We start from the raw sequence: 14,300 nt of genomic DNA, 5'->3' as shown, positions 1-14,300 counted from the left end.
AATTTCTTAGCCAAGAACAAGGTAGTATGGTTTTCCATTTGTTTCTACTTCTGTGACCTTCAAGCTTGTTTTAAAGTTTTAATATAGAATTTGTATTTGTTCATGCTTGATAGATTTGGAGAGGCAAAAGATTGGAGTGAATATATTTCTTGGAGGGAGAATACAGGCATATTTCATTTTATCAAAAAGCTTGAGCTTCACTTCATTGCACTTCACAAATACTGTGTTTTTTTACAAATTGAAGGTTTGTGGCATCAAACAAATGCACTGGCGCTATCTCTGCAAGAGCATTTGCTCATTTCATGTTTCTGTGTCACATTCTGGTAATACTGGTAATATTTCAAACTTTCATTTTATTTGTTATGGTGATCTGTGATGTTACTACAACTCACTGCAGACACATGATGGTTAGCATTTTTTTTAGCAATAAAGTATTTTTTAATACAGTGTTTTTTAATTAAGATCTTTTTTTAGACATAATACTTTGCACACTTAACAGACTACAGAACAGTGTAAACATAACTCAAAGGCACTGAGAAACCAAAAAATTCACGTGACTCACTTTATTGTGATATTCGCTTTATGGTGGTGGTCTGGAACCAAATCTGCAATATCTCCAAGGTATGCCTGTAATCTATGAGGCTGGTACAACCATTGGTAGTCTTTGGGACAGTAAAGAAACTAACTTGTAAGAAGAGAAAAAAGAAGTCAACAGTGCCTGCCATGTGCCAGGAACGATGCTAGGTGTTTTCACATCCTATCATCTTTTACTGCAGGTCTGCTCATACCCAGGGCTGGATAGGGCCTAGATACTCTGTAGGCTAATGCTCAGAGGAGTCTCAAGATGAAAGCAATATGTGAAGAAAATCACAATGGTAGTCAGGCAGGGTAGTCTGGGGGCAGGAAGGAAAGGGTAAATTCAAAGAGGGCAACAAGACTCAGTCACCTTAAGGAAAAGTGATAAAGACTCATTTAGGGTGAAGTCCTTACTTGTGGAGATACAGGTAAAAACACAAGAGATTTCTTCCCAGGAGGACAAGCAATTTGGACTAAAGAATGAAGAAAGTTTGGCTTTGCAGACATCACCATCACCCAGCCACAGTCAACCCTGCTGTGTTCTTCAACATCACTGTCCACGGTGAGCCCTTGGACCACATCTCTTTCAAGCTGTTTGCTGACAAAGTTGCAAAGACAGCAGAAAACTTTCATGCCCTGAACACTGGGGATAATGGACTTCGTTGTAAAGGTTCCTGCTTTCACAGAATTATTGTGGGTTTTATGTGCCAGGGTGGTGACTTCACAGGCTATGATGGCACTAGTGGCAAGTCCATGTGCGGGGTGAAATCTGATGATGAGAGTTTCATCCTGAAGCATATGGGTCCTAGTATCTTGTCCATGGGAAATGCTGGGGCCGACACAAACTGTTCCCAGTTTTTCACCTGCACTGCCAAGACGGAATGGTCGGATGGCAGACCTGTGGTCTTTGGCAAGGTAGAAGAGGGCATGAATATTGTGGAAGCTATGGAGTGCTTCAGTCCAGGAATGGGAGAACCACCAAGTAGCTCTTTAATGCTGACTACAGACAACTCCAATAAATTTGACTTGTGTTTTAACTTCCATACCATTCCTTCTATAGCTCAGGAGTGTACCCCACCACCTTCATCTGCTCACTCTATCCTATAATCTTTGTGCTGTCTGAAAATACTCAACATCTATTCATGTGCTGCAGCTCTTTGGGTTCTATATTTTCCTTATTCCCCTCCAAGTCTAGTTGGATTGCATAGTTAAGTTTATGATTATGAAATAAAAACTAAATGAGAAAAATGAAAAAGTTTTGAGTCTGGCCTATTTAGAAAGGTGGCACCTTGGTTAAGATAAAAAAGATGGGAAGGCGAAAAGCAAAACAAGTTTCATTTGAAGAGTTTAAGGGGAAGAGCGAAACCTAAGTACCTTCTTCTAGATCCTGTACACATGTGTGCAGATGGCAGAAAGGCAGACAAATCAGTTTTTAGTACATGTGAAAAACTAAACGTCTAAATTTAAATCAAGCTATGGGTTTCAGTGCTGTACTAAATAATACATTACTCCACCTATTGATTGCCTGCGGCCAGCGAAAGGTGGGTTAGCCAGGGGGAAAGGCGGCTCTCAGCTTTCCATCCTACTGAAAGCCTTCTCAGGAGGCTGGGCAGGGGCAGTTTTGAATTTATGCCCTTAAATAACCTGTAGGTATTCTCTTACTCTAACTTGAAACTCTCAATCTCTCATTTCTTCTTAGTTTTCCAACTCTTTGGGCTCAAGCATCAAATCTTTTTTTTTTTTTTTTTTAAAGAATCAAACATGCTATAGCTTCTCCAGTAATTCAGCATTCTTGCTTGGTCAATGGACAGCTCTGTGGATAAAACTGGAGTTTGTGCTCTTATTAACTCTGTCATGTTAGGTTTCTCTGGCCTAGAGATGTGGAAATTCAGGGGCAGGGAAAGTACACCATGGAGCTGAAAGTCTATCCCACATGACCCACTCTGTAGGCTAGTCAGCATGGTGTTATTTTAAGCACAGGTAAGTCTAGATTTGCCTAAGTATGGTGATTTTTATTTGGGGATGGGTGGGTGATGGAGAATAAAGGGAGTGTAAATATCTAGATTGCACATAAAGCCTTTCTTGGATTCAAGTCTTGCTTTAACCACAAGTGCTTATAAAATCTGGTATTTTCTCTCCACACACTTCAGGATGGGACTTTTGTTAAGCTGTGCCACACTATATATTAAGTATTCTTAAAGCTCCATTGTTACAACTGGCATGGAAGTAGTGGGTTGTCCCAAGTTCCCTTATATTGCAAACTTGGCATGTTCTTGGGAAGAGAAAGGAGAAAGCAATGAGTGACTGGACAGGCTGCTCAGCGTTTCTACCTTGCACTTAGTCCATTTCCTGAGCTGTGTTGCCGTTGCTTCTGAGGGTGGAGTAGGGATATAGGCGGGAGGAGGAGAGAGGTAAGTGTGTTAGGACTGAGCACCACCATCCCCCACCAGCTTTACTGAGATATAATTGATGCATAACATTAAGTTTAAGGCTCATAACATGATGATTTGATACAGGTTTATATTGCAAAATGTCTACTGCAGTAAGTTTAGTTAACACACCTATCACCTCACACTCACCATTTTTTCTTGTATTTTTTTTTTGTGGTGAGAACTTTTAAGATCTATTCTCTTAGTAAGTTTCAACTATGCAATACAGTATTAACTATAATCACTATTCTGTACATTAGATCGCCAGAACTTATCTAGCTTATAACTGAAGGCTGTACCCTTAGACCACCTTCACCCATTCCTCCTTCTTTCATCACATCCCCTCCCCTTACTCTACGCCTGGCAACCACAAATCTACTGTTTCTAAGAGTTTGGTTTTTTTAGATTTCAAATATAAGTGAGATCATACAGAATTTGTCTTTCTCTGACTTACTTCACTTAGCATAATGCCCTCAAGGTTAGCATAAAGTCCTCAAGGTTGACCTCTTAATTTATGTTCTGAAAGTGAGATGAGAGTATCAGTTCAGTATCTTGAACAGTAACTGACACAAATATATGTAATAATGGTCAAATGAATTCTTGCAGAACCAAAGGTTGGTGAGTTAGGTCTAGAATTTTATCAATTCATTGCTTCATGGTTTCCTTTAGGTGCAACACACCTTTAACTCCTGCTTTGGGACCCTAGCGGAAAGGAGAGGACAAAGACCCCAGAGGACTCCAGCAGAAAGGAGAGGACAAAGACCCCAGAGGACAAAGACCCCCTAAGAGGAAAGGAGAGGACAAAGACCCCAGAAATCTTCCACATTTTCATATATGTTTGTCCATCTGCTGTGCCAACCTTTCACTACTAAAAGGAAAACAGCATGGAGGAAAAGGTGGTCAGGTAGGTCTGAGAAGCAGCATGGTATGGTAGAAATAAAACATGAATTTTGGGAGACAGACCAAATGGGGGGAAGATTCCAATTATGCTATTTTCTACCTGTGTACTAGTTATCTAGAGTTTACATTTCCCTCATTTGTAAAATGGGGATGACACCTACCTTTGCAGAGATTAAATGAGAAAAATCTACAGGAAAGCATTTAGTAGCTGCTAAATAAATGCATGGTAAGTGAAGTCCAATTCATGTTCATGGCCAGCATTTAAATTTCCATGCTTAAGAAGACATTTAAGTTGAAGATTCTTTATATGTTAATTTCAGCAGGTAAAATTATGAGTCACTAGTTATACACAATGATAAATTACTTTAACAATTTTTTAGTACAGAAAATGTCAACATATACAGAAGTACAGAACAACACAAAGAACCCCCAAGTATCCATCATTTAGCTTCTCCAATGATCATACCCTAGACCACTATTACTTCCTTGATACTGCCAACAGTTTACACCCTGTTGCAACACCACATTCTTTTGAAACAAACCCCAGATATCATGTCTAAAAGACTCTGGATTAAAAAACTTAATCATAATACTATTATCATAACAAAACACCAAAGTTCAATAAAAGTAATATGTTTTCTTGGTATCATCGAATATCCAATCAATCACCAGTGTGTACCACTACTTACAGCCCATCAAGTGAATGAGTTTAGGCCTGCATTTATATGCCTCTTATTCAAACTCAAGAGACAGAAGGATTCCAAATTCTAAGCTACTCCTGAGATGCAAGTTAACATTTGGGTATATTAAATAAATGGAAGGATTCCCCAATAGTCACCTGCCATGCCTAAAGAGGTAACAGTTTCCAAATTTTGCAGGAACTACACAGACAATATGTTGGTTGTAGTTAATTTGACGAAAGACGTGACACTATTAATAATCATCACAATTTTTTTTGGATGGATCTTTATGAATCTGTGGAAAACTAAAAATACACTTAGTCAACTTCGGCTGCCATAACAAACTACCATAGAGTAGGTGGTTTAAACAACAGAAATTTATTCCTCACAGTTCTAGAGGCTGGGAAGTCCAAAACTAAGGTGCTGGCCATTTCAGTTCCTGGTAGGAAGCTCTATTCCAGGCTTGCAGATGGCCTCCTCACTGGGTCCTCACATGGCCTTTCCTCTGTGCTTCTGAGCTCCAGCTGGAAAAGATCTCTCTCATCCTCTTCTTATAAGGCCACAATCCCATTATAAGGGCCCCACTATCATGATCTAATTTAACCTCAATTACCTTACAAAGGCACCATCTCCAAATACTATCACATTAAGGGTTAGGAGTTATGAATATTTTGGGGGGAGAGGGGGAGACACAAACATTCAGTCCATAACAAGCCTACAAATTTGTAAAATGATTTAGAAGTGCCAACAAGGACCTAATGTATAGAACAGGGAACTATATTCAATATCTTATAATAACCTATAATGGAAAAGAATCTGAAAAAGAATATATATATATATATATATATATAACTGAATCACTTTGCTGTATACCTGACACATTGTAAATCAACTATACTTCAATTTAGAAAAATGTTACAAAAACAAAAAAAGTCTGAAAAGCCAGTAAGCTAGCATACCACATTGAACTCTGTTTTTTCCTCTGTAAATTACCTTGGCTCCAAGTAACTGAGATTATCATTCCTGGAAATCTTTCTTCACACTCTAACATAAACCCCAGTGCAGGTGGACCCCACAGCCTAACAGCTCTATTTTCTCCCTCCCTGTGTCACTTCAGCACTGAAGCAAAATTAAATAAAAATCATTTTCAGCTCCTATAATATCAGGGGAATTTTCCATGAAATGAGTAACTCCCTCCCTCTTACCAGGTTGATTCTCTGTAATTCAAACAAAGGCTGAAGGATCTTTTTAGATACTGCTAAGCTTGCAAATTTGCCACACACACACAAAAAGAGTAGGTGGAGCTGTTTGTAGTCATTCTTGGCACTTTTCCAGGTTTTTGCTGGCTGCTTCCACTGCATAAGCAGCCATGTTTTTACTAGTCGTGGGTGTGTAGCTGCAGGATCTGCAGCAAATAATTTGTGTCCTGAACAAACTGTGTAAACCAAATCTCATTTCCCCCAGTTTAACCAAATGATTCTGTTACTGGTCCTGAAAATATTAGGTAGGACTTGAAATAATCTACCCTTCAAAAGTTCACAGGGAAATATCCAAAAATTTGGTAATACTCTAGTCTATCAGCAATGCTGTGGAGAAACATTTGGTACATGGAGGGCAATATGGCAGTACCTATTAAAATTAAAAATACACATACGCCCTTTTGCAGAGTAATTCCAGTCTGGGAACTGAGATGAGACATGCTTAAATATACAAGAAAAGATTTGTGTACAACGATACCCATCCAAGCACTAATTAGAATATAAAAGATTAGAAACTCACGTTCTGGACTTCCCTGGTTGCGCAGTGGTTAAGAATCCACCTGCCAATGCAGGAACATGGCTTTGATCCCTGGTCCGGGAAGATGCCACATGCCATGGAGCAACTAAGCCCATGCGCCACAACTACTGAGCCTGCGGGCCACAACTACTGAAGCCTGTGCTCCTAGAGCCCGTGCTCCACAGTAAGAGAAGTCACTGCAATGAGAAGCCCACGTAATGCAACTAGAGAAAGCCTGTATGCAGCAATGAAGACCTAACACAGCCAAAAAAAAAAAGAAAAAAGAAAAAAGAAACTCATGTTCTTCAATTGGACAATGACTGGTTAAATAATCTGCAGGGGTAAGAAAAAAGGATGCATTTATACGGAAAAGCCCAAGATGTCTTAAGTGCAAAGTGCAGAATATTGTATACGGTATCCTCCCTTTTATATAAAAATGGGGAAAAATAACATGTAAAGGCATGAAAATAATTACACGTATAAGCATGAAGAAAAACTCTTGAAAAATACACAAGAAAGTAAGAGTAGAGGTTACCTTGGGGGTGGGAAATGTATAGATGGAAGACAGTGATGATGTTTAAAAAGTTTTTTGCACCTGTGGGTGGATTATCTATTTTAACAAATCTGGCTGGAGGCTGTAACCAACCAACAATTATTAACTGCCCACCGCCTTAAAACAGAAAGAAAGAAAATCAGGTTGCCCAAATGCAACCTTTACTCTGGGGTGTAAAATATAAGGTTGAGTGAAGTGGCTGTGCCTAACCAATTCCTGGAAATCAAAGTTCTCGGTGCTCCTAAGCGATTCTGAGATCAGTGACTATGCCAAAGAGTTTCACTTGCTTACTGGAGGTCTTCTCTAGAACTTGGAAAGAGGGAGTAGGTAAAGACAGAAGACATCATGCTCCTGCAATCAAGTTAAAATTCCTCAACAGTCTGTTTTCCAAAAACGCACACATTATTCATCTGTAAATCTAAAAACACACAGTAAGAAACCGGTAATTGTATTGTGGCGAAACATTCTTCTTTTACTTTTTTTTAATGTTAAGATGCTATTCTAAGAGTAAATAGTTTTAGTAAACCTAGTAGGGAAAAGTCGTCCTCGTAGGTACAGTGGATTACTCTAAATTTTGAGGAGATATTGCTGCTTTCCAAAAGGCAAGTGTTTATCACCAGCAAAATTATCTTTCATTCTAAGTTATAATGTCCTTGGCTGGCAAAGCCATCTTGATCTTTTCCCTTAAAATTTCAGGTGACTGAAAATGCCCTGTGAACAGTGAACACTATTATATAACATTTCAGCGTTTTCCAATGTGAAGGACCCATACCATTGATGATATGCGAGATGGTTCTTGGCAGTATGCGAACAAAGCAGCAAACAACAATGAATCACGTATGAGTTATTCCCGTTTCTTTCATGCTTTGGCATGATTTAATGCACTTGGCAAAAAAGTATCTAGCTAGGCTTTAATAACTGACTTTGTTTTCATTATACTGGTTTTCACAGTTACCACCTTGACTTTTTTCTCATTGCCAGAGGTCTAGAACACGAATGTTTGTCTGGATTAACCATGCTCACAGAAGCACAACAAATATGACAGTACAGGCACTGCTTTATGCTCCAGAAACCCTTGGTCGCAAATCACAAAAATCCAATGGTCTTTTCTCAGGGCATATCTTTCCTTGACTCAAATTCTCCCCATGGACTTAGATACTTGGCTCTACAGGCATGGTGTATTGCACCATACAAGCTGGAGTCAAGCTGGTTTTAAATGCTGGTTCTTTACCTTACTGTGAGTCTACAAAGTCAGTCTACCAAATGAAGCTCAACTGGCTACCCTGGAATTTGAGGGGAATAAACGAGATAACAAATAGAGAACAGCTGGCACACAGTTCAACAGGTGCTCAGTAAGTGCGGATTTCCTCTTTTTCCTTTACCTCTCTCCTTCTTTGTCCTCAGTACTGTTTTTCTATATTCTCTTCCAATGATCGTATTCACGCCCATGGCTTTAATTATTACCCTTATGTGGGTAATTTCTAATTTCTATCACCAATTCTGACACTTTTTTCAGAGTACCAAAACCTAGGTTCTAAATCTGTTTGAAAATTCCACCTTGATGTTCTGGCATGATCTTAAACTCAACATGTATAAAATAGAGTTTAAGTAAAATCTTTCTCCAAATCATTTAGTTCACGCTATCACCGTAACCTCCATCACTCAGACTCAAAATATCAATCATCCTAACTCCTTCCCCCTTTCCCATCACATCCAATTGAACATCAGTAAAAATTTTATATGACATTTTAATAGCTTACGAAGTGTTATAAACAAAACAAAAATGTACGTTTTATCAAACTCCCCTGAGCCCCAGGTGGGAAAAATGATATTAAGGCAAGTTAGGAGATACGCCCAGGTCATTAGCTAGAGAGTGGTTAGTCTAGATGAAAAACCAGTTAAGTCCTGAACTTGGGACTCCTCACTCCAATTGCTGTGCTCTTTCACCATCTCATACTGCCTCAAGTTTTGCAGCATTTTTTTGCATCTGTCTCTCCTCTCCTTCACCACTGCCAACCTCAGAATTCAAGCCTGCCTTATCTTTCACATCCGTAACGCTTGGCTCAGTAAGGTAATAGTTGGTAGTCTGTATCCAGCATGGGATATTTTTTCTAACTTGTTAACTTCAGCAAAAATTTTAAAACCATGAAATATATAATACATATACTGAAAAGTCATCCACCTCAAAACTGACAGCTCAATGAATCACAAAGTGAACATCTATGCAACCCCCACTCACGTCATGAAACAGAACGCTGCTAGCACTGCAGAAGCACCCCTACATACCCTCCCAAGCATTACTCCCCCACCCAAAGCTAATCATTTCCTTTCTTTTCTTCATAGATTTTACTACCTAAACCTGTATCCCTAAATCTAGTTTGGTTTCATGTGTTTTCTTGAACTGTGGATTTTCCAAAATGGCTATACCAATATACATTCCCACCAACAGTGTACAGTTTCATTTGTTCCAATACTTGACATTTTGTTTTCCATTTTAGCCATTATTGTGGGTGTGCCACAGTATCTCATTGTGATGTCAATTTGCATTTCCCTAATGATTACAGAAGTCGAGCACCTTTACATGTTTATTGGCCATTTAGATATCCTCTTTTGTGAAGTGACTTTAAATCTTACCAATTTTTCTGTTGGGTTGTCTCTATTTTTTACTGATTTGTGGGAGTCTATAAATTCTGAATGGCAGCAAAACAGACATATTTCTATTGTAGAAATGAATGCATTTGTTGGATGCTATTAGAATACCACTAACTCCTCTTACTCTGCAGAACCCCAAATTCACTAATGACGCTCTGGGAGGTAATGCAGTCAACTTTGCGCATTCTCTCTAAACCAATGTAGAGTTATTGTGCCATGGAATCTGCTAGATACTTGGAATATAATGTCAAAAAAAGTGATTAGGGACAACAGCTTTGAAAAGAGACCTGTATTGGAATCCTGTCTCTAACATTTACCAGCTTGGTGACTTTACGCAAGTTATTTAAACTGTTTTAGCCTCAGTATCCTCTTTGGAAAAATGGGGCTAATAATACCTATTTTAAGAGTTGTTATGAGGGTTAAATGAGACAATAATATGTAACAGGTTTTGCATAGTGGCTGGCAAATAGGAACATTTAATAAGTGGTAACCATTATAAATTTGGTTATTTCCATGTAGCCTGCCATTTCGGTATAGTGGGAGAAACTGAGTAGATGTCCATTCCCCTCTTAGCCGTTATAGTTCTCACTATAAAGTTAAAAAAAAAAAAAAGGCACTGGGTTTAGATTAGTCTTCTGGGAACTTGGTCCTTCTGACTCCCTTCATCAGAGTGTCTCTAGAGCAGTGCTTCAAAAATAATCTGTGGTGGGCTTCCCTGGTGGCGCAGTGGTTGAGAGTCCGCCTGCCGATGCAGGGGACATGGGTTCGTGCCGCGGTCTGGGAAGATCCCACATGCCGCGGAGCGGCTGGGCCCGTGAGCCATGGCCGCTGAGCCTGCGCTCCCCAACGGGAGAGGCCATAACAGTGGGAGGCCCGTGTACCACAAAAACAAAAACAAAAGCAAAAATAATATGTGGTGAAAGATCATAGACACTTCTATAAAATATAAAAATAAATTAACTAGAGAAGGGAAATAAAACAAAGGCATATACAAGATACAACAATACAAGCCCCCAATTTTTATTAGAACCATAAACATAAAATTAGTGTAACACTAATTGCTATAAAAGTTTCTAAATTCTTACTCTCGATTTCTGTAAATGCCTTGGACCAATAACAAAGGGTTTACAGATCGGCGGTGGCCCGTGGCCCATACTTTTGGTAGCACTGCTCTAGCGCACTGACAAAAATCAGACTTCTGAATTTGAAGGGCTGAGGTAGGTCCTAGAATGTGGAGACTCTACTGAAGGGTTAGTCTTGGACCTGAGTCATCAGTTGGTCGCCTGCTGGACTTTTTCTAGCCTTAAGCACAACGCTGTGTCACTCCTTAGCTTAAAAACGACCCACTGTTCCCTCCGTCTTAAAGGGTAAGATCCCAATCCTTTAACATGGCATCAAAGGCCTTCCAGGCTGGTTCCACACAACTTTTTTGGTCTGATTTTCCACTATTCTTTATTCTAGTAGACCTGCACTGTCCAATATAGTAGCAACTAGCCACAAGTGGCCATGGAGCAGTTGAAATGTGGCTAATTTAGTAAGTAAAATTTTAATCTTAACTTTAATTTAAAATAAAAAATCTTATACATAATTCAATTACTGCAAAACTTTTGAAATATGTTTGGAATGATTCGAGTATGTGAATCTACTTTTTCAGCTGTAAATTTTCTGAAATCAATTATTGTGATATGCTATAAATGTAAAAAACCACCAGATTTTGAACACTTACTTGGTAATGAGAAAAAGAATGCAAAATATTTAATACTTTTAAATACTGATCACATATGAAATGATACTATTTTGGATATATCGGGTCAAATAAGATTTTTTAAATTTCTTTTTGTTTTCTTTCACTTTTTTAATGTGGCTACTGTAAAATTACATATGTGGCTTGTGTTATATTTATATTGGAGTGTTGGCCTAGACAATCATGCCCCAAACCTAGGAATCACTCTTGATTTTTCCCTTTCCCTGTTTGATTCATTAGCAATATAGGTCGGGTCTAATCACAAAATATATCTTCAATGCATCCACTTTATCTCTACTGTTACTATCCATGTTACTCCATACCTTAAAACCCTTCAGTGGCTTCTAGAGCTCTGAAACTTACCAAGGCTGCAGACTTCATCTTCTGCCATTCCTTTCTTTGCTCTCTAGACTTTAGCCACATTGCCTTTCTTGCTTTCTCACCAAAGATTTTGCCTTACTATTCCCTTTGGTCTTGAACACTGCCCTCAACTTATTCCCATTCAGGTCTTAGCTCAAAGAATACCTTCTCAGAGAAGCCACTTTTTTTTCTGGCTGTGCCACACGGCTTGCCAGATCTCAGTTCCCCAACCAGGGACTGAACCTGGGTCACAGCAGTGAAAGCCCAGAATCCTAACCATTAGGCAACCAGGAAACTCCCAGAGAGGCCATTTCTGAACAATCTTCAAAATTATGCCTGCTCTCTCTTCCCAGAGAAATGCTTCATCCAAATACCCTTTTATTCTCTTCATAAAGGATATTATGTGGTATTATCTTTCCTCTTCTTTTATAAAACTTGTTTATAGTCTGTTCCCTCCACGGAAACAGGAGCAGGAACCTTGTTGGTCTTGTTCCTGCTTAATCTGTTCTAATGTGTAGAACAGTGCCAGTGACAGTTGCTCTCGAGACAACTCACATGAAAGAATACCTAAGTGCCTACTAGACATACAATCTCAGTGAAGACATCCTCCTAAATGCTCCCTCAACACACTTGGGAGTCATCTTTGACATCTTTTCAGTCATTCTGTATCCAGTCAACCAAATCACCAAGCTCTCAACATCTTCGGTCATATTCTTCACTCCTGTTTGCCACTATCTCAGTCCAAGTCATTACTCTCTCATAGATTGCTGTTTTCTCCAAACTGTTTTCTTTGCCTCTGACTTTTGCATGACAGTGATCTGTCTAAAATACAAATCCAATCTGATTATGCTTCTACTTAAAATCTTTCAATGCCATCCTCTTAGCTCTCAAAAGCTAATTTCTGCAAATGGCATTCAAGGCCTTTATGACTAGACCTCTTCAGACACATCTTTAGGCATTCCTGAAAAAGCATTATCTTCTTTGCCCAACAATTTCTCCAGAGTTTTCCTTTTAACCTTTGCATTTGTTGCTTCACCTGTCTGGAAGGTTCTTCCCCGACTCCCTTATTAAAGCTGATTGCTTCTCCAGTCCCATTCCATGCCTCCCTGACAGGTAAGTAAGGGATTCCTCCTATAAAAAATTTCACAGCATTCAGCAGTTTACCCTCATTATACTACTGATGATGCCTACTTGTCTGCATTCTACAGCATAAGATTAATGAGGGCAAGGATTCTACAACAACCATTAGCTGAATGTTTAATCAGATAAACTCAATGTTAAAAGAGAAGCATGTGACTATGGAAAGAAGCACTGAAAATATTAAATTGAAAGAAAAATAGAATACAGGCTCCTATGCCATTCACTTTGTTTCTATTTTAGGCACAACGCTTTAATAAGTTACACAAAGACTTTACAAATCTCTACATCAATAACACAAAAGGGTAAGTAGAGAAAGACTGTTTATCTGAGGCCACCCAAAATCTGTAGACAACATGTTATTTCATTTGTTTGTAAACTCTTCTAGATTAAAATCTTGGCGCTCTCTCACATATTCCCAATTCCTAAATATAGGAAGCCAAAAATTGTACGGTTAGAAGGTTGGAAAAGTCATTCCCAGGCTCATCTGTTAAAAACATTACCAGTGTGGTGGGTATTTTAGCAAAATCATCACAAGTAATTTAAACTCCTAAGACTCTTACTTTGTAAATCACCATCCACAAATAAACTTTTGCTGCTTTCTTAATAAAATACAACACAACAAAAATCTTGACATTCCAGCCACGAAAAAACAAGACTTCTACCTCTGAGGTGACAGTAATCCAAGGGAATTCGGCGAGCAGTTACGAAAGGTCTACGAAGTATAAGGCATCAAAACAATGTTTAAGAAAAAAAAAAAAGGCGGGGGTGGCTACAGGAATATGTACGTTTTCGTCACGAACTTGACTTGCTCAGTTTAGGTGAAGTGGAGAAATAACATCCGTAGTTCCTCCCCTTGTACCTCAACAGCGACTCCTGTCCCAGTCAGCCTAGTGGAATCTAGGGCGGCTTCAAGTTAAATCCTAGCTTTTTCACTGCCCTTCCGTCTCCCAGGACTCTGCTAGATGTCTCAGCTTAACCTGAAAGGAGTCAGGATTCCCCATCTCTCAGCTTTCATGCCGAAGACATAACGTTAGCACACGCACTTCAGCCTCCCACTACTAGCCCCGCAGAAAGTGGCGGGAAGGCTAGGTGGCCGGCCTGCAGCCCCGCCGCGCACATGGCCGGCTGCAGCTCCTACCCCTGTGCCGCGCAGGCGCCGGGCGAGCCGGGACTTGCGGTCGCCGACAACGGATCATTCCGCCGCTTTCTTTGTGTGGCTCAAGTTCTAGAGATGGCATATTTTCCTCCCCTTTGTTAAAAAAGAAAAACCAGGCCGTCTCGCCCCCTTCCTCCCGCCGGAATGGGATCGGGGAGTGGGTGGGAGAGGGATCTGCTGACCAGGGCAGGGGCGGAAAGGCTCAGAAGAGGGGCTGACGAGGGCCGGGTACGGGAGGGATGCTGGGAGCTTTGACTCACTCGCACACCATGTGTCCCTCCGCGCGCAGCACGGGGGACTTTTCGGTGGGGATTTTGGGCGCCGACCAGACGCG

The 14,300-nt window shown here is 39.9% G+C and overlaps 1 protein-coding gene across 1 annotated transcript; it reads left to right on the top strand.

Annotated features, from left to right (window-relative positions):
• Positions 1–1,056: 1,056 nt before the first annotated feature.
• Positions 1,057–1,683, top strand: LOC309819282 (peptidyl-prolyl cis-trans isomerase A-like; the record flags this gene model as incomplete). The annotated part of the gene is made up of 1 exon (XM_082649402.1): positions 1,057–1,683. One exon carries the CDS (start codon positions 1,057–1,059, stop codon positions 1,681–1,683), a length of 627 nt encoding a protein of 208 aa, XP_082505528.1.
• Between the last annotated feature and the right edge of the window lie 12,617 nt (positions 1,684–14,300).

This window comes from Grampus griseus, assembly GCF_964374135.1.
Source record: "Grampus griseus genome assembly, chromosome: 2".
Classification (NCBI taxonomy): Eukaryota; Metazoa; Chordata; class Mammalia; order Artiodactyla; family Delphinidae; genus Grampus; species Grampus griseus.
The sequence above is the reverse complement of the archived record's forward strand: the minus strand, read 5'-3'. Positions and strand labels throughout refer to the sequence as shown.